At 48.7% G+C, this 20,858-nt stretch overlaps 1 protein-coding gene and 1 long non-coding RNA gene across 8 annotated transcripts in view; one reads left to right on the plus strand and one right to left on the minus strand.

Annotated features, from left to right (window-relative positions):
* Positions 1-533: 533 nt before the first annotated feature.
* The window catches only part of LOC147913260 (uncharacterized), a 56,892-nt gene continuing 36,567 nt past the window's right edge, over positions 534-20,858 (minus strand). For 5 of the 7 annotated variants that reach the window (XR_015548988.1, XR_015548990.1, XR_015548991.1 and 2 more), the window contains 3 exons: positions 4,282-4,424; positions 2,334-2,427; positions 534-912 (listed from right to left, as the gene is read on the minus strand). This is a non-coding gene — a long non-coding RNA (uncharacterized LOC147913260). The other 2 variants (XR_015548992.1, XR_015548993.1) reach the window with 2 other exon arrangements.
* On the plus strand, positions 10,826-14,210 carry LOC147913261 (spermatogenesis-associated protein 31A6-like). The gene has a single exon (XM_087419450.1). It carries the CDS (start codon positions 10,872-10,874, stop codon positions 14,124-14,126), a length of 3,255 nt encoding a protein of 1,084 aa, XP_087275576.1. The 5' UTR covers positions 10,826-10,871; the 3' UTR covers positions 14,127-14,210.

Consider the following 20,858-nt stretch of genomic DNA (forward strand, 5'->3'; position numbering starts at 1 on the left):
TGATCACCTGGTTTGGGGTGCCTGCCAGGTTTCTCTACTGTAAAGTTACTGTTTTTCTCTCTCAGACCTCTATTAGTTAGAAGCCAATCACCGAGTCCGGGACACTCAAGGGGAGGGGCATTAAACTCCACCTTTTGGAGGCAGGAATATCCATATCTATATATATTATTTATAGTTCTTCTGTAATTTATTTTTAGGGTCAATAATTTATTTATATTAGTATGGACTCATGGATATTCATGTTATTCTTTGGGTTATAATCCAGTACTTGGCGGTTTGTTTTGTTGCTCAATTTGTTAAAATTTTCTAGTTTAATCTTTTTGGGGGCTCATAACTTATTCAGAGTGTCTGTTCTAAGTAAGCAAATGCTGAGTTCCTGTTTCCCCCTGTGGGGGCCTGTCTCTCTCTAGAGTTCATGTTGGTTGTTCGTCCTCTAGCCTCAGTTCTCTGACGGGTTCAAGACAAGTCATTAATTTCCAGGATGCTCTTTCCAGCTCTGTACATCTCTGAAGTCAATTGTTAAACTTTTGATATCTGTCAGAAACACCTTTCCATTTATTCATAAAAATGTCTCAGAAAAATTCCTGGTAAAACATGATCTAACAGCTCACATGAGAATAATGGATGTATAACTACAATATAATTTCTGACTCATTGGTTCTGTGTCCTTTGAAGTCTTCTGATCCAGGCTGGTGCCATTAAAGAAAACAAAAACAGATTATTTCTTAGCGCCATCTCCATTCTTTCTCTTTGCCTCACTTCCACGTGTCCCTCACTTGAGGGAACCCATAACACACACGAGGACCACGACTCTCGGCTTGTTCTGCATCCCCCCTCTCTATCATGCTTGTTTGCCTTGCAGCAATACGCTCACTCTCTGCTTTGTCCTCAGTGAAGAACATAGTCAATTACCTAAAAAAGAAAACTCATATTATTCTCATAAAGTGTAGAAAACAAGGAGGGGGAATGTTCATCTAACACCCCCATCAACCAGCCCCACGCAGAGATATAACGGTCAATATCAATGGCAATGAAAAACGAAGGTTTATCAAGTGGGCACACCTCCCAGGATCTTAGAAAGAAATGCAACATGCATTTAGGACTTGAAGATGTTTAAAGGTTGAAACAGGTCAGAGAGAGTAAACCTAATACCATATTGTAGATTTGAGCAATTACCTGAGGAAAAATCCATTACCTAATGCACCTGACAGATGCTGAGCAAGTGGTATGGAAATGTACCACCACATATGATAAAACACTATCCAACTGGATTCTGACAGGAGATAAATGACATTTAAACTGTAGAAAGCTCTTTTCCTCTTCCTCTCCAGAGAACATTAATTACAAAGAGATCCACACCCATGGAGCGTATCACCTGAATGAACCAGTGACCTATTGGCCACTGGAATTAATAAGAAACTTACGGTTGCTGAGGACTCAAACTATCTGATAAAGAACAGAGAACTTAAGTTTTTCAATTGAATATTAGCACAACATTAAATGATGATACCAGAAACACCAGACTTGGAAAAGGAAGCAATAAAATCTGCTATATATTTATGGCCTTCCTATGGCTTCTCCAGATCCTACTGAAATAAGTAATAATTCAATAAGAGAGAAAAGAGACTCTTTCTGAAACCTGCCTTAATATCTGAGCGGCAGGCACATTCCATACTTATGTTTTCTTTTATTACAGAGACAGAAATCGTCATATAAGTCAGGGAGATAATCCAATGTAATATGGCTAATTGGGGGGGGGGCTTTTATTTAATACCAGACATTTCTCTCCACTTTACACACTATTCTAGTTGGATTAGGCTTTCTGGAAGAGTTTTCTTATTGATTTACGTTTTAAAACACGTGCCTCACCAAACTTTTTCTGATGTAGGCCAGCCAATTCAGCAAACGTGCATGTGGACTGAGTCATGTCAGTGCCTGCCTGAGAAGCGGGCTGTGAGGGCCTGGCAGTCCCAGAACTCTGGTGGGGGAGAGCCTGAAGCCAGGACTCCCTGATCACAGTCATCGCTCCTACCCTAGGGTCCCCATTCGGAGGAAAGTCTCCCCCGCTGGCCTGCAAACCCCCAAAGGCAGCTGCTTCTTTGTATGCAGCTCCAGGCCTGGGGGACGAGCCCACCGGGCAGTCAGGAGAGCTGACCCTGCCTCTGAGCAGCTGCCAGCTACCAGAGTGGTGTTCCTTTAGTTTCTGCTTTCCTTAGTGGTAACGTGAGGCCCCATGCCGCATCTGAGAGAAATACCAACAGCTGGCATCCCTGGTAATGCCCTGACTTGAGGACCCATGTCCTTAAACCCTCCCCTGGAAAACGGTGACTTACCTGGAGTCACCACTAGACTCTGCAGGGAGTCAGTCTCTCATGGGGTGTCTTTAAAAAGAGGCCCAACGTCTTCACAGGAAATGGACATGTAGGCCTAGAACAAGTACCGAACAGGATTAGGTTATTGAGTTTGTTAAATATAAGAAAGCCAAATTAGGATTGTCAAGAATATGATGGCAATAGGAAAATAAGTCATTTAACATATTGAATTGTACCAAATTCTTTTTCTGCGCCTACTAAGGTGATCATTGGATTTTTCTCCTTTATTCTGTTAAAGTGATGTGTAATAATGATTGATTTTTTTGAATGTGAAAACATTGCCTTCATGAAATAAACTCTCTTTAATAGTTTTTGTGTCCATTCCCATTTCCCCAAGACTTTTCATTTCTTTATTTGTAGCAGTGGTGGATTTCTCTCATCCTTTCATTCCTTCCACTTTGGTGGAATTTACCATGTGTTACAATCTAGACATCAGCGTTGCACTTCACAGCAGAGAATGCTGAGACCAAAGAAATGTGCAACATGGAAGACTGGGGTGGAGGTCATAGCACAGCTGTTAACGAGACCAGGAAACTTTCAGTCTCCCTCATGAATATAGATGCACAATTCGTAAACAAACCATAAGCAAAATACAGCACAGTGAAGATGAGAAGATCTGTGATACTACAATGAACACATACGTTGTTTTCAGACCCAGTGACAATCCATATCATTTGCAGTTCATAAACGAGAAAAGGTAGTAGGATATGTCCTCAATTGGTCCTCAAATGGTCCTCTATTATATGGATAAAGGGTAATTTGTCTATTTGTTGGCATATTAATAAATACATGATGGTTCTTTTTAGTTTTCCCTTATTTCCTCCTTAGTCCCATGTTGCTATGCGAGGCATATTTTAGTACCCAATATCTACTTATTGGCTTTTTGGAAGGCCACCTTTATGATACAAAGACAATCAGGTTAAAATTGTGTTGAGCTGTGTGGTGTAAAGAATGGAGAACTAACGGTCATGGGACTGTATCATAGGCCTACCGTTGCCAGAGACTAGACATGTGACCTTGGGCAAGTCACCTGGCTCAAACCTTACCTAGGCCTTGCCTAGAAGAGGTATGACTGGGCCCCCAGAATCTCAAGGTTCCTCCATGTTGCTTGAACCTGTCCTAAATAGTTCCTGCTGTCCAGAAATTTGCTATCTAGGAGAAAAGCCAGACATATCCATACACAATTCTGCTACCAAGCAAATGCTAAGAAGTGGTTTAATGGAAGTAGAATGATGCATGTGGGGAAATTTACTCTGCAAGCTTCTCTGAGATTTTTTTCTTTTTGCTGAGGAAGATTCTCTGTGAGCTAACATCTGTTGCCAATCTTCCTCCATTTTGTACGTGGGTCACCACCACAGTATGGCTTCTGACCAGTGGTGTAGGTCTGCATCCAGGAACTGAACCCGGGCCACCAAAGCAGAGTGCACCAAAGTTAACCACTACACCACCAGGCCAGCCCCTGAGATTCTCTTAAAGGTTTTTATGGAACTGGACTTTGAATCATGGTCAAGATGTTATAGAACTGTCGGGAAGGTGCAGAGAGAAGGAAAACCTTGATCAAAACAGCAAAGCAGGGTCAAGATGCATAGCATCTTCAGAAGTAGTGAACCCACAAACTGTTTTGGTGAGAAGTGATGCACTGGGAATTCGTTAGTAAGGATGCCTGGACAAAATGCAGAACTATGGGTTGACCCGCTGCTAATAGTAATTCTACTTTCAGACATGTTCGAGATGCTCTTTTTTGCACCAGATCCCACAGATACACATTATTTATGCCACACTTGAACTACTAAACTATGTGATGGTCACTATTTTAAATGGAGCCAAGCCTGACACTTCATAAATAAAGTGCTATATGAGTGTTTTTAAATATAAAGTAAACAAAGTAACTACCCAGTGTGCCCAATACCTTTCTTGATATGCTTCTATGTGCTTCTTAATTTGTCCCTACATCATTTGATCATATGAGGCAACAGAGTGGCAGACGTGAACTTCAGTCCCAGCTCCAGGAAAAAGTCCTTGTTTGAATTATTAAGAATAAAGTTGTTTTATCTGTTGAGAAAGACATTAAACATGATTCTGGTGACTGCTAAAAGAGTTAACTATGCAGCAAATTACACTGTGATCAAAAATATGCATAAATTGAAGTCAATTTACCAGCTGAAGGTAATAAGAACAACTATTACAAAACCTCTTTTGAAATCAACAAGATTATCTTTTAATCAAGTACAAGATTATCTTTCCATAATTTACAAGTTAGTGTATGTATAATAGTGTAATAGCTATAAAATTGGATATCTAAGCACTTATGTGTACGAAAGGGTTCACAGAATCAATTTGTACTCAGGAGATGGTACCTCTGTTCTCCTGGTGGATTTCTAGAATATTAAATCCAAAGGAGGCTTCTTGCCCACTGAATCCATGCTGCCAGCATTCTCCTACCAGCCCACATTCCCCCACTTACCTTCCTTTGATAGGAATTAGGAAAGGAGGATGAGCAGGGGCTTCACAAAGGCTGATGATCAACACGTGCTGTGAAATGAACTGAGCTCTCTAATGACACAGACACACATTTACCATGAGAAGGCTGTGCTGCCGAGGGTGTGTGAATTTCTTGTGTATGCAATGTGAGGGTCATTTGCAGGAACTCAAACTTCATAATGTGAAATGTCTGTGTGGGTATATCTGTTTGTTTTATATACTGAAGGATGATCAAAGAATACAGAAAAAAAGTGCTATACTGCCAAATGGAAATTCACTCTCCTTTTCTGAGGCTGTGTTTCTTTCCTCTCCTTCTCAGCAATGGAAACATGTGGGAGAGCAAAGCTGTGACTCAAGCCCACACCAGAGACCAGGAAAATTTCCAAGACCCTAGGGATGCCCAAGGACCAGTTAAAGGGCCTGTTAAACGCAGGAAGAAGGGTCTTACCCGCACTATGAGTGTTAGCAATGAACTATAGTAAAATCCCGACTGTCAAGAGCAAGGAAGCCAAAAGAAGGCCCCCAGGTCTGCCCGCCTAGGATGAGATGCACAGCTCTCCCAGAGAGGGTGTCACAGCCTGCAACAGCCCCCGGGGATCTATTATGGGCCCAGCAGTGTGGGGAAGTGTGGGGGGCTCAGGAAAGGCCTTAGGTCCATCTCATCTGCAGCAGCAAGGTGATGGAGGAGGGGCTCACACAGGATAGAGTCACTGTCTGTGTAGCAGACACACGAGATGAGCTGTTGGATGGACAGCAGTTAAAACTTGTGTCAGCAAAGTAAAGTCTGTGGTGGAGACATACACTGATGAAACCATGCACACGTAAACCATGCGGTTCTCTTGTTTATCCAGGAAAGGGAGCACAGGTTTTGAAGAGGCATGGGTCCTGAGATAAATCTTTTACCTAAATGTGGAGCTAATGTGGCCAGCTCTCTCTGCTCTCCAGCTCCTGTTCCCTCACACACAGCTCACCTGCTGGCATAGCAGTGGCCTGGCGGGAGTCGGTCTTAGAAAACCCAGTCTTTCCCTCTTGACTTGGGAAACCCCAGTTCTCCACCTGCTGTGGGTCTCCTTTACTTTTACACAGAAGACTTCACTTCTGACACTTCCAGCCACCAAATGTATGGTTTTTTCCCCTACACCAAGCAATTCTCCACGACACCAGCTGAGTGTCCTACAATTTAACTCAATTCTGACACAATCTACCTGGAGATAGTGTCGGATCCCACAGGTTAAGGGCTCGGTCCCACAAGACTGCTCCCACCCCACTTCAGGCACCAATCACAAGAAGTAGGTCCCCAGGTTACCTACAACTTCTGTCTGACTTGGCTACAAATTGGAGGTTCACATGACCCCCTCCTCAGGTTCCTTTAATTTGCTAGAGTGGCTCACAGAATTCAGGGAAACACTGACTTATGTTTACCAGTTTATTAAGGATATGATAAAGGATACAGACGAACATCCAGATGAAGAGATACGTAGGGTGAAGTCTGGGAAGGTCCCAAGCACAGGAGCTTCTGTCCCCATAGTGTAGGGTGTGTCACCCTCCCGGAATGTCACTGTGTTCACCCGCCTGGAAGCTCCCCGAACCCCGTACTTGTCAGATTTTTATGGAGGCTTCCTCACGTGGGCATGATCAACCATTTTCAGCCCTTCTTTCTTCTCAAGAGGATGGGGAACAGGTCTGAAAATTCCAAGCTTCTATCATGGCTTGGTCTTTCCAGTGACCAGGTCTCATCCAGGAGTTCACCTAGAGTCATTAGAACAAATTCATTAGAACAGGAGACACTCCTATCACCCAGGAAATTCCAAGGGTTTCAGGAGCCCTCTGTCAGGAATTGGGGTCAAAAAACAAATATTAGAACAAAAGATGCTCCTAGTGCTGTTATCACTGAGGAAATTACAAGAGTTTCAGGAGTTGTGAGCCAGGAACTGGGGGCAGAGACCGATATACATTTTCTCTTCTCTTTCTCTTATCTCACAGAAGGTGATTCCTTGCGTACCCAAGCCTGATTTTCTAGGTCAAGACGAGACCCACATCTCAGCCACAAGTCTCCCTGCAAATGAAGCAGAAGTCAGGACCCCCCCCACGCTCCCCACTGACCCTAGGTGTCCAGATTGGGACCCTCCATGCTCCCAAGGTACCCTCGTTGTTCACACTTGGGACTGCCATGCCCCAGTGACAAGATCATAAAGGGTGAAGAGACTGCAGGCAGATCAAAGCAACAGTAGATGTCACAGACGTGCTCTTGAACACGTGCTTTCACGACAGTCCAGGCAAATGAACTCAAATGCTCTCGTTCCCATGAAAGCTGTATGAGACTCTATGACCAACGGAGAATGTACATTATTTTCAAGCCTGTATTTCAAGTATTATGAAAAATTAACCATGCAGTGATCAAAAAGTACAATCCCTAAGGGAATCCCCAGTTCCTGCTGCCAGAAGGGATGTCCAACGATGTCACAAGGGAATTTCCTACAGGACTCAAAGTGCCCTCTCTATAGGGCACAGGCACAATGTTAGGCTCCAGGGGTCTGGAGGGGGCAGGAGGGGGAAGGCAAAGCGGAAGCCAAGAGAGAGAGGACGTGTAGAACACACTCGGGATATCAGAAGGGCTGCCTAAGACTAGACTCAAACCCAGGCCTTGCCCCGCCAGTCCCAGTGTCCTCTCTACAGACCGGGACTTTAGCTCACCTTACCCACGCCTGGCTTCTGGGCGTGCCACACATGTTCTCAACTCTAGAGAATGAGACTGTCTATTTTGGGCAGAGTAAGAAGAAATGGGGTCAAGACAACATATAATAGATATAAAGAAAATGAAGAAATGCTTAATTCTTGGATTTCAAAATAATAAATGGGTCTGTCAAAATGAGTATGTATATGTGTGTATATGTGCGTGTGTGTGTGCATGTGTATCTGTGTATGTGTAGGTATGCATGTATGTGTTTTTGTGTACCTGTGTATGCGTGTGTGTCTGTGTGTGTGTACATGTCCCATAAATCTTTGTGAAGCTTTTCTAACTTCATAAGTATAAATGCTACTAACATAAAATATACTATCTGGAGGTTAATTATTTATATTCTTATTATACTTAGTTATTTTTGTGAATTTTAAATAATAAATCATTAGTTTGAATTTTTGCATCAGTCGTTCTGAGTAAAACAGCAAAAGTTGATGGAAATAGTAACAACTTAAATATTCAAAATTAAATAAGTATATAAAATTCTACTTCTGGGATAAAAGTGAAAAACATATGTGGGAAAAATGGAGTTGAGATTGGCGACAACACAGACGAACCTGGAGGGCGTTACACTAAGTGAAATAAGCCACAAAGGGAAAGACAAATACTGCATGGTATCACTTATGTGTGGAATCTGAAAAAAAAAAAAAAAAATGAACTCTAGAAACAGAGTAGAAAAGTGACCGCCAGAGGCTGGGGTTGGGGGAAGTAGGGAGAAGGCTGGTAAGAGGGTACAAACTTCCAGCTGTAAGATGAAGAAGGTCTGAGGATCTAATGTGTAACATACTGACTATAGTTGATAACACTGCATCGTACAACTGAAATGTGCTAAAAAATGGAATTGAGGACAGAAGAGATTCTGAAAGTCCCATGAAATACCCAAAATTGTTGGGAAAACTTCAGACTTTCAAAGAATATGAAATTGGTGGGTTCAAGCCAAGCTCTCCAAGAGATACAAGGAACCAAGTATTATCTGAGTTCCAGGTGGAACGAATAGAAAATTGACTAAGGTTTGTCTCTAACAGGGTGAGAGGTGCTATTGGATGGCTCAGAGAAGGGTGGAGGGATCTGCGGGGCTGGATGGTTGGGGAGGGGCTATGGTCCAGCCCCCTCCTCTTATGGCCCCCTCCCCGCCCTCAGGACCCTTTGTGACCAGACCTCAGCCCTGTGATGTGGGCCTGGGGCTGTAGTCCCCAAGTACACTCCCAGTGCTCAGTTGCCTGGTGGCAGCAGTGCGATTCAGATGATGGAGAATCCTCTCCTTAATCTGAAAAGCGTAACTGATACCTGGCTGAGCTCCAGTTCCACTTGCTGGGCAATTGATACCATCCTCGCCGTGCTGTGTGCACTGGGATTCCTCCTTGTGCTACGTCCCTACCTCCAGAGTAATCCATCCTTACCACCACCTAGGAAACATGGAAGCATCAGGAAGGTAAGGAACCCTTGGCGCAGACTCAACAGAATATGATTCTCTCTTCCTTTCTATTGTTATTTCCACTTTCATGAATCAACTAGAGAGACTCCTGGGATGGGAAAGAAGAGAACACCTATTCTCAGGAAAGAAGAGAACACCATCCTTCTAGGGACAAGCCAGGCTGGGCGGGGGTTAGAGTGGGCACTAGGATTTCCATCTGAAGATCTCAGACCAGGAGTCCAGGTGTGCTCCAGGGCTCCAGGACAAAGTCCCAAACTCAGTGACCAGTGGCCGAGGACTGCATTACTAAGAGCCCGATCTCTGCGGGAGGACAGACCCCTGAGCACTGGGTCACCAGCCGCCTTCCCGGGACAGGTGTCTCGGGCTGGTCTGAGGGCAGTGCTGAGCCCCTGAGAGACTCTGGGCAGGGGCTGGAGTGGGGCTCTGGCCTCCGGCAGCAGAGTCCTCTCTGATGAGGCTCAGATACGCACCTGTAGGTCTGAGAGTGTGTGTTTCTGGAGCAGAGGAACAGTGAGGGAAGAGATCCATGGTAGGTCTCACACAGAAACACCTTCTTTGCGTTCTTCAAAGAAGGAAAACAGAATATTTCTATTCACTTTAAAAATGAGTAAAAGGAAAGAAACCTCACAGCGCTCCAGCAGTTACGTGTAGAAAGTCACATGGTTCATGGACACTGAGCGTCCCCAGCTTGTCCAGAGAGAGAACGGTGAGAACTGGCTCCCAGCCCCTCGTTTTGTCTCGTCTCGTCTCAGCGTCACGGGGAGCCGCGGGGGAGGAGCAGCAGAACGAGGAAGAGGAAGAAAAGTGGAGCTGTGAGAGGTAAGTGGCTGCCATTCAGCCCTGCCCCGGAGCTAGCCTCCATCCCACCCGTCCCTGAGGGCTCCACGGTCTCCAGGACGACAGTGGTAGAAAGAGATTCCCGTTTCCCTCAGGAAACAGAGCCCTTGAGGAGGCTCCTGGCAAGGAGATCAGAACCCAGATACTTCCCAGATTCTGTGCCCGGAACAAAGCCATCAGGGGCCTGGAGTGGGCGTTGCCCAGCAGGAGCCAGTGGGCTGTAGTGGATCAATAGTGTCTGGATTGGGAGGTGGAACCTCCAGGTCCGACTGTGGACAAGTTGTTTAACTTGGCTCAGATTCCACTGTGAGGTGACTCCTGCCCTTTCTCCCCCACAGGGCGGTGGCGAGGGCTGTAGGGGGTAATGGATGTGGAAGTACTTTGTACTCGACAAAGTGCTCCCTAGTATGAGCCTTGCCATCCCCGTCAGGGGTCACGTGGCCTTGGACGCTATCTTGGGCTCCAGAGTCTCATCTCCCCACTGTCTCCCCTAGAGGGACTTTGCCCTCAGCCTCCTGTAACACCCCTAGGCCTCTGCCTTCACCACCCTGACCCATCTCCTCATTTCCAGCTTGCAGAGACTGCCTGAAGGAACTAGAGAAGGCTCGGGGCCTGGTTTTACTTGTGCAAAGGTAAAGAATCTTCCCCTTCTCTCTCGGGTCCTTCCTCCTCCCAGAGCCTATGACGTGACCCCTGCAGCCTGGGGCCGATCTGGGAGGGGGAGCCACAGGGACAGGGTGTGGCTAAAGCCCTGGGGAGACGGACAGCAGGAGCACTGTGAAGTCGATGTGGGGGCTGTGGGGGGTCGCGGGTGCCCACCCCTGCCCGACCTGCCTGGCCCTCCTGGCCCATCTGCTCCTGGCAGCAGCCTGTGCCTCCTGTCTCCTGCAGCCACCTGGGGAGGCTCCCTGACAAGGGCAGTTTCCATCAGCTCTCACGTCAGGACCCCCGCGGTGAGGTGTGCGAGGCAGCGCCTGCTGGGGCCCAGCAGCCACACGGGGAGTGGATGGAGGATGCTGCTCCCACCGCGTACCTGTCGGCTTCCTCGGCTCTGCTGACCAAGCGCCCTCCACCTCTGGCCTGCACCCTGTCAGCAGACCCTCAAGAAGACCGACCTGACTTGCAAAGAATCCCTCCGGGCACGGTTGCCGGGAGCTCACCTCCAGGTAACTCCGGTTTGGCATCCCCCATCTCAGGCCTTGTCCGCACAAGTTGTCCCATTTCGTTCCTCTGCCAGTGGTGGAAGATTACCAAGGCCTTGTTCTTCACCTCATCACAGCACGAGTCCCACCACGAGCACCTGTCCCACCACCCACCGGAGGCCTCCTTCTCGGGAGCACCCCCAGACAGGCAGGTAGAGGCTGGTAGCCCCTCATTTGTCAACGCTGAGGTCCAGAAGATGCTGAACATACAGATCACCCAAAGAGTAGAACTGATGATTGGGAAGAAGAAAGAAAAGGATGTGTCATTTTTGAAACAGCTGAGCTCAGACTACCACCTGAACTCTTCAGGGAATACGTGGAAATCACTGGGTGCTGAGCGGGACACCACAACCTCCCAATCCCTCTGGACCCTGAAAGACAAACCAGAGCAGCTGCCCGGTTCTCAGCAGCTCTCCTATCCCAAGGCCTTGGGGGACCATTTACAGCAGAAATGCAGCCAGCTCTACTGGGGTCTCCCCTCTCTGCACAGCGAGTCCCTAGTGGCTACTGCCTTGGTCTCTAGGAGCTCTTCTCAACTACAGGCTCTCTCCGTTTTATTCAATGGCATCTCTAATCGCTTTCCGGTTCCCACCTGGCCTGAAATACCTTCACAGCTTTCCCAGGCCCCACCCTTGCCCTATCCTGGGGCCCAACCTCAACCTTTGACTCCAAACTTGCCCCAGTTCCAGCCCCCACCTCCGCCCCAGACCCAGACCCAGACCCAGGCCCATCTGGCATCCTCTCCCCCAACCCGAACACCTTCTTCTCCACTTCTGATGAGGACCTGTGGGGTATCTTGCCTGACACACCAGAATAAGACACAATCTTTCATCCCAACTAAAATACACCTGGAATTGTTCTCGCTGCAGAAGCAACTGAAAAGGGAGAGGGCTTTACCCTCTGTGGTAAAAAGATCTGAAGAAGTCTTTAGCCAGCTGATTCCCAATCTTCCCCAAGACAGTGGGGCCTCCCATGCCCACAAGTCAGTTTCCACCCTTCATGGGGACTTGATCAGCCCTAATCTCCAAAAGCAACATCTTCAAAAGAGGCTCATCAAAGATGAACACCAGGATGTCCTGCCCCACAGGATCCAAGTGTCTCTGGAACTGATGCAGCCTCAGGATGAATTCCCAGAGGCTTATCAGGCACAGGGCAAGCAGGAGCCCTCACAGCCCTCTGCATCTGTAGACGAAAGCAGCCAGGACACACAGAAAATGGGGTCCAGGTGCCCTAGAAAGTCCCCTGGGAGGGATGAAGTAAAGTTCCAGCTAGGGAAGGCCATTAGCAGGGGTCTGGGGCAATGTCTGAAGGGGATCCCAGATCTCTCCAGGGGCTCAGCCAGCTTCCCAGTGAAGCTTCCAGGAATGAACTCTGAGGAGTCTGAAAGACACTTGGTGAGGCCCTTAAAGACAGACTCAGGAAATTGCTTACCCAGGGGCCCAGATAAGAAACATCTAGAAAAAATCTTGAAAGTCCATTTGGGCATGAAGTCAGTGCAGATCAAGGAGGGTTTGATCCCTGTGAGAGTGCGTCAGTCCTGGCTTGCTGCCAATTATGTTGGTCCCAAGTCCCACACTCACATGGAAACAGGAAATCTGGCATCCTCGAAGGGTCCGGAACCCCGTGTGAACACCTCCTGTGAGCATTCCATCCTCAGTCCACGCACCCGACAGGTGCTGGTAGCACATATTATAAAGCTTCAAGTGAAACATCGGTGGGGCCTACCCCTCAAGGTCCTCAAGTCCATCAAAGTCTTTAAGTTGAAAAAGATTCAACCCTCACCCCTTCTACGGTCCGCCTTTTCCCCCTCAGCCACTTGTGTATCTGGGGCCCACTCAAAATCCAACTTCACCAAGGTCTTAGGAAAACCTCTTCAGCCCCGCCCAACAGAGAAACTTATAACAAAAGAGTCCATTCCCACCCTGGCGAGTCCCCTCCCTGCCCCCTCACCTGTGTGTGAAGAAATCCAGAAGGCCCTAGGAGGGACACCACCTGGTGATGGGCCCTCAGAGGCCCCTCTTACTGGACAACAGGACAGGCCACCTTCTCAGTCCCTCACATGCAGCCTTGTGGGCAGAAACTGGCACAGTGAGATTGTCATGGGGGCCGAGAAAGGTAGCCTGGAGCCACGTCCAAGTTCAGCAACGGCCGGGAATGAGCCAAGGTTGGAAAGTGGGGATCAGGACTCACGAGACCCCTGCCGTAGTTCCAGTCCCCAGAAGGAATGCACCAGTGGGGACACCCCAGCTTCCCAGGTGCCATATGACTTCACATCGAGTGCACAGACAAGCCAGGGGCAGCAGGAGCTCAGGACACCAAAAGTTAAGGACTCATGTGAGAGCCAGAGCAAGATATTTGCCCAAACTGACGAGAGGGATGACTGTAGGAGGCCCAAACCAGGAGAGTATGAAGACATGTTTGCAGGACCGAGGGCTTCCCAAGCCAGTGAGATGAGCCACCCTCCTCAAGTCAGGGGAATAGGAGACACTGTTGGGAGCAAATGCCTCCAGCTCCTGCTAGAGAAGGCACACTCTAGCCACTTCAGAAAACAGATGAAGCACTCTCTGCAGCATCTTGACCCCAGTCAAAAAGATGAAGGACTAGAAGATCTCCCTCAAAAAGGCAAGCCTGCATCAGCCACTGCCCAGAGCCCTGGACCAGTCAAAAGCAGATCTCTTACGGACGGCAGGGCTGTTGAAGCTCAGATGATTGTGACGTCTGTTGGACAGATCCTGGCAGAGAAATTGGGGCTTCACCAAGGACTCTGTGCCTCGAGAAAAGTCAGCACAAAGCAATTCCAGGCCCCAGGAGGTGGGCATTCCTGCTACCAGGAGGTTCTCTCCTCCCCAGAGCCGAGAAGACTGATAACAGATACGGTCTATAGTCACCAAGCCACCCCCAGGAGCCCCAGCTGTCCAAACAAGAGCAGGTGGGCCAGAGAAGGGGATGGGAAGTGGGCCTTCCCACCCAGGGAGCCAGGGTCCCCAGGCAGACCCTGCCAGCAGGGGCCGAGGGTGGCAGGTGCCTCAGCCCACCATCACCCAACACGCTGTCTTTGAGAGTGCGTCTCCCGTCGTCAGCTAGAGTGTGCTTCTCACACCTTTCCTGGAAGGGAAACTTTCCACCAATAAAAAATATAGTTTATGTGGAGAAAACCTGGTTTTTCTCATGTTAGCACATCTTCTATATGCTAATGGCTTCTTCCTACCACAATTTTTATTGTTTCACAAAATATGTCTTTTCTAAAAAGAGGTAGTGGCCTCTGTTGCTGGCTGGGGGGAGGGGAAGGACTCAGGGTCCGTGCTTCCCGAGTGCCTGCTTTGGCTTCCAGAAGGGATGGGGCCATGGAGGAAGGGTAACCACAGCGTGGTATACCCACCCTCACCGCCATTCCCTCACTGCACCTTAAGTTTCCATAATTCCATCACTAAAAATACAAACAAAAGCATTCAGGACTTGCCAAGATGAGCAAAACCTATAAGACCCCACCCCAGGATCGGGCTCAGCCTGTCCTCCCCTGCTTTCTCTCTACCTTGAACTTGTGCAGCTGTAGGGAGGAGGCTGCAGAGGCTGAAATTCCCCTCAGGCTCCAGGAAGTACTGGAGACAAGTTCTCGTGTCACAGAGTGGGGAGGGGAGTTTGGGGGCAGTGCTGGCCCGGAGTCCAGAGGTGGGAAAATCTTGCCTCCCAGACCTCTTGGTGGGAACAGATGGTGCCTGTCCCGGGAGCCCTTCCCTCCCTGATGAAGCCGGGATGGAGATGGGCCGGCGAACCCCCTTAGCTCAGCATCACCCTCCCTCTGCCCTTCTCACACTCTGGAGCAGCAGCAAGGATGAGGACGGGGCGCCCAGCTCCCAGGATGTGCAGTGCGGGGCATGGAGGCTGCCGAGGGCCAATCCACCCCCACCCGAGAGGAGAGAATGGCCCTGCTCATGGGCGTCCGCCTTCCCTTTCTGCAGGACCGAGGAGAGCTATGACTGTGCGGTGCTCACCATCTGACAGTGAGACACTGTGCACCTAGAGCAGGATGTGGGGGAAGGAGGCACACTGGCAGGGGTGCCCATGAATGGTGCGGTGACCGAGGAGCCCCTGGCGTCCCACCGCCACCTGCAGGCCCAGCAGGGAGGAGAAGTTAGGGGCCCGGGGGCTCCACCCAGCGTCTCCGCCCCACGTCAGCTCCCAGAGCCCAGACCCAGAGCAGCAGCCAGTAGCTCCTCCACAGAGGGCCAGGCTCACAGAGGCGGCACGGCCTTCAAGCAGAGGGTTAACTTCTTCACAGTACATTTAATAAGCTCGCACAGGACTGGGGACCTCAGGACTCACGGTCTGTGACCTTTACTTACACATGTGGTCCTAGGATGGCTCCCCAGGACAAGTGGTACTTCAAGGGCTGAGGGACTGGCCTGGGGTCACGTAGCAAGTCTCGCCTGGCTGCCAGTCTCGCCTGGCTGCCAGTCTCGCTTACCCCAGAGCCCGGAGCGAGGAGAGGCCATCAGACAGGATCTGTCACACAACGGGCCGGGAGTGACCTGCTCAGAATGAGGGTGTGGTCCAGGAGGTCCCGCTGAGTGCTCTGCTCTGAGCCCAGCTTTCCTCCTCCCCAGGCCCCCGTCCACACAGGAAAGCTGGGAGACAGGAGCAATTTCTCTAAAATGATTCCGAGCTCTGTGCCACACGCAGGGCACACACTGGGCCCAGCTCCAGGGGGCGTCACTCCTGTGGTGGAGAGTCCTGCTCTAGGAGGTGCCCCTGATGCAGGTGACAGCAGGAATGGGCCCTGCCCCCTTGCCTGTCAGATGCCACCATGTGGGACCGGGACCCGGGGTGGAGGGGTGGAGTGGGCACAGGCCTGCTCGTGCTGTGGTTTCTCCCTGGAGCAAGGTCCTGCCTCTGGGCCCTCCCCATCAGCACAGCAGGGAACATCCTGCTGAAAATGCAGTGATTCTTGATCTACAGATAAAAGGCTCTCTACATGATATTCAGGATATAGTACACGTTCAGTTTTGACATCGGTTTATGTTTAAAATGGTTCTCACAATAAACAAGCATTCTGTAACAAAATGCGGAGGGCAGCAATTATGTGATGACTTCTTAACACTCCAAGGGGTAAAGAGCTTTCCCAAATAGGAAAAAAAAAAAAAATAGTAGTCAGTCCACAATGTTAACCCTGAGAGTGATTCCCCTTTTAGATTACAATATTATTTTCAGTTTCATACACTTTATATCGAACTCCCACAGGAATAAACTTCTGGAAGTGTTTCCACATATACCCAGCTACACTTTCTGTGGTGCTCACACACGGGCACAGTAGGGAACACCCAGATCCGGATGATCCAGGGGCTGCATAACTGCCGCAGCCTCTCTGAGGTTGGTCAGATTCACAATCATTCCTGGAGCAGGGTCGGTCTTGATAACTGCGCCCCAGCCACGTGGACGGTCGCACTTCCAGACAGGCGCCAGTCCCCTAGCTCACGGGTGGCGCCCTCCCTGGCCTGTGTCAGGCTGGCGTCCACGCGCTCTGGGCACCAGAAGAGCTCTTTCCCCAGGGACACGCACTCTGTGCTCTCCACAGCAACGAACCACCACAGATCCACACGTGGCGCCAATGCAGCTAAACTCCAGGTGGCTGTAAACCAGTGCTGTGCCAGACCCAGTAGAGGAGGATGCAGAACACGCTCACACCCTTCCTGGCCAACGTGGCTGACACAGCTCTCCGGTTCTGAGCGCTTTTGTGCACTCGAGTTTCACCCCCTCGGTCACTGTAATGACGTCCGCAGTTCTCCCTCCCTCCTGAGTCCAGAAGCTGGACTCGCCACCACCTGCCCCCTGTGGGTTCACAATCTGCCACTAGTTTCCAGGGACCACTTCAACCAGACAGACCTCTCTCAGCTCACACACCACCCTGAAACTTCAGAAGCAAGACCACCATCCTTCCTGTTTACCCCCGCCATAATTTTACACTGGCAACACTTTCCCTGCCTATTTCAATGTCAGTAAGTATTTTGTAGAGTGTGTAGATTTGTTTTGCAGAGTGTGGTCCCCTGACTGAGATAAACTTTCCACCTACCAGGGCTGAGACTTGGGCAAGTCACCCAGTGCCTCCAAACTTCATTTCCTTGACCTGGAAAACGGGGGTTAAAGTAAGTAGTGTTGCAGTGAAGGGGAAATGAGTTAAAGGGTAAACACTTTGCATAGCAAGTAATGAGTGACTTTGCTATTGTCATTGCTTTCATTTTTCATTTTATTAGTATCAAGGTAGTTTTTATTTGTTAAATAAAGTACACACTGCTTATTTTGTACAGAATTAAGCAAAATTTTCTAGGATAAAAGCTAGTATTTTATATGTATTAAAAATTAAAAATCTCTGAGAAAATAAACTGAATATTCTTTCAAGTAATTTTCAAACCATTTTTCGCCACACAGTGTTTAGTAGGTCTTTACTAGCTTACTTCGATTTTAAAGGATTCTTTTCACCATCCCAAAGCTACTATTTCTTTGCCTTTGAACAAGCTGGACTCGTGGAACTTCAAAACCAACTCTGTTCTCTCCACCTGCCTGTTCACACCTGCTTCCCGGTGCCGCCCCCCCAGCCCTTGGGTAGCATCGGGGTCCTCTGGTTATCTCCAGTAACCAGAGGTCTGACTTCAGTAATGAGTCGTGCAGTCCAGAGTAACAGTCAAACGCCACATTGCATTTCAACGTAACACTTCTCTCCTCCAAGAGAACAGCCCGCCTTAGATGGGAACGCTGCCCTGGGAGCCGGGGAGGAACACGTGGACTCCTCCACTGGCACTTGGTGCTGCTTCCTCTTCTTCCAAGCCCTGTCCACTACCCTCACCTGCCCACCCAGCTTACTGACCTTGAGTTCTGACCTCTCATCGCCCAGCAGGGGACTGGAGCGATGGGGATTAAAAAAGCAAGAAATGCTCATGCGACTGGCTGCACTGCTGCGAGCCCACAGTGGTGCCGCCTGAACTTGGTGGGTTCGGAGTGGACTTTCTCTCGTGGGCATCTGCTGCCATTTCCAGGGGCCTCGCACCTGCAGTTCCTTGTCATGGGCAAGCACCTCCTCTGGCGGTCCCCACAGTCCCCCATCACGGGGCAGTACTCTTGCTGTACCATCTGCTCCCCTCTCAGTGCAGCTCCCTCTCAAGCTGGGCCACATTCTGTCAGCGTGGACACCTTCAACTGGCGGCTGGGAGAGCACTTCTCCCAAATGCAGCCCCTCCTATCCTGTTGCAGCATCTCAGCCCACCCCTTCCCCCGATGTCTCTGGGATGGTCAGACAGTCTGCCCTGGGTTCCCCAAAAGCCAGGGAGGCACAGGCAGGTTCTTAAAGTTGGTTCCTGGATGCCCCCTGTGGGGACAGGTGTGAGGGTATACTCACATCCCTGAAAACTCTCTCTAAAAAATCCTACTCCATCTCCACCTCTCTCAGCCTTCCCCCAGTCCCTGGAGGGCTGCAGGGGTGAGCTAAGGCCTCCTTCTTCATCCAGGAGCCCTCACCTCCTAGGGCTGGTGTTAGGCCTTTGAGCGGCTGTAAAGGGATCTTAATTTATAAGAGTTTTCTGTACATTTTCAAACAACTTTGTTACCAACTTTTACCAGTTCATTTAAAAGAGCATTTCTCGTCTCACGAAAAAGAATTAAGATATAAGTGTCTAAAATTTTGATACCGAGCCTCTTAATCTCAAGTTCGTGTGCCCGCATGTGCAGTAAGACAAACACTGAGACATCAGTGCTTGGAGATGGAGAAAAGTTTATTCAAATTGGCCAAAATGAGAAGGTGGGAGCTTGGGTTCACCCAAATCTGCCTTAACAAGAGCAGAAAGCACGGGTTTTATAGCTCTAAGGGGTTTGGCAGGAGGAGCTTCAGAGAAACAAGGGGGTCACTCCGATAAGCTCCTGGGCAATATGACTTCTAGGTGTCAAGAGTAGCTGGGGGCCGGCCATCCAGTGATGGCAACCTCCCGAAAGGCATTCTCTTCCTTCTGCAAACCAAGCTCACAAAGCTTCTGCAAAACTAGCTCGCATATTCTCCAGACCCCTGAGTCACCCCTCAAGTTAAACAGGAAAACAGCAAATTGCTTACTGAATATGTACAGTAACCTCCCTCTACCCAGCTTCAATTTTATATAATCTGGAAATTTGGGGATTTGGGCTTGGCTATTATTATTTATTTATGTAATATTACCTATAAAGATATTTACCAATTTTTCTTCTTTCTTTACAAAAAACAGAAAATATGTTAAGAATTAGCTGTGAAAACGCCAATATGGGGTTGGGGGGGATTCACTTGTGTATTTCTTTTTGTGCTAAAATCTCTATTTTGCCTAGCAAGGAAGAGAGTGAGTTCCTTGGGGGGAAAAAATGAGCCTTAAGGACAGACCAGGTTGAAGCCTTTAGATTTGAAGGTTACCTGACCTTTCCAAGATGTTTCTCATGGGCTGGTGAAAAGTTCTAAAAGCTTAGGAACAGAAAGAAATTGAGAATTAGAAGCCAAGTCATTGAAATGAAGAGCCGTCTGACAAGTGTGTGAGGCTCCCACACCTCGGTGAGTGGGAAAGATTCCTGTGTGAAGAGCACTGCTCGAGGGGCTTCAGAGAAACCAGCAGGAGGACAGCGCATCCCCAGAAGTGAGGCTGGCCCGCTCCCAGGGCTTCTCACCAAGAGGCTTTACTGCTGAGAGGTGACGACTTCACAGGGAGGACACGGAGAAAAGGCAGAGCCCCCAGTGCCTGTCATCACCACTGTGGCACTTTGCCATATTTCCCTTCAGATAATAAATGTGACCAAGTGTGGTCACATGGGAATTAAATCACATTCAAGCACCTGTTTACCTGCTGGTGAGTTCCTCAATATTGTGGGCCAGACGACATTTGGGGGACACAGGTCCAGGGGCGGTGTTGGCAGGATGAACTCTTCTCTGAGCGATTTTGCAATGGTGAAAGTTCATCCAAAGGAGATGGTAGGAAAATGAATTTTCTACTAATTTCCTAGTAGGGAAAGCATCCAGCACTATATTTATTTGGGGATAAAAATATGTATTTGTTTAAAAATTTTCACAAAAGAGCAGTGACTGGAGGAAATGATGCATCTGGGCCTGTCTAATAATATTCCTCCTTCACAATTTTCTTGTGGGCTCCCAGGCATTGCGTGGCTGCTGCCGTCCTGGTCCGCAGGCCATGGGTCTCTTTGTCAGGCTCGAGGCAACCCAGGGAGCCCAGATGGACACATGAGATCATCCCCAGCTGAGAGGTATTTATTTTATTAACTAGCTCTGTTTCATAGGACACAGTACAAATACCCTGTAGCCATGTTTATCACTGCCTTTTACAATCTCCAGGTAGGAGTAGATAACCAATGTTAAAATCATCCTATTTGAATAACAAAGTAGGTGAAATTTTTTTTCTGAAACAGTCGTCTTAGTTTTTTAGACAACTGAGTCTGATCAGAGGTCACAGGGGCCCAAGGATGACGCAATGACAGCCGGTGGCTAACGTTTCACCAAAGCCCCTAAGCTCGGTAAGGTGCACAGGTGGCTCCTCATAGATTCAAGCCGTCTCACAGAATCACAGAATTTAAGACCATTTTTCCAGTCTGAGGGAGCCCCGAAAGGAAAGTGAGCTGAGAGCAGAGAGCTGGCAATAATGCACTAATATCACCGATGTACTTTAACTGCATCCTCTTGCTGACAAATGTCTCATCCAAAAATGACTTAAAAGTACAATCGTTTTTTTGAAAGCAGAAAGGGGGTTTGATATGCTTATTCAGCTCTAATATAACTTGAA

This window comes from Ceratotherium simum, chromosome 29 (genome assembly GCF_057802395.1).
Source record: "Ceratotherium simum simum isolate JZ-2026a chromosome 29, ASM5780239v1, whole genome shotgun sequence".
In the NCBI taxonomy this organism is placed as follows: Eukaryota; Metazoa; Chordata; class Mammalia; order Perissodactyla; family Rhinocerotidae; genus Ceratotherium; species Ceratotherium simum.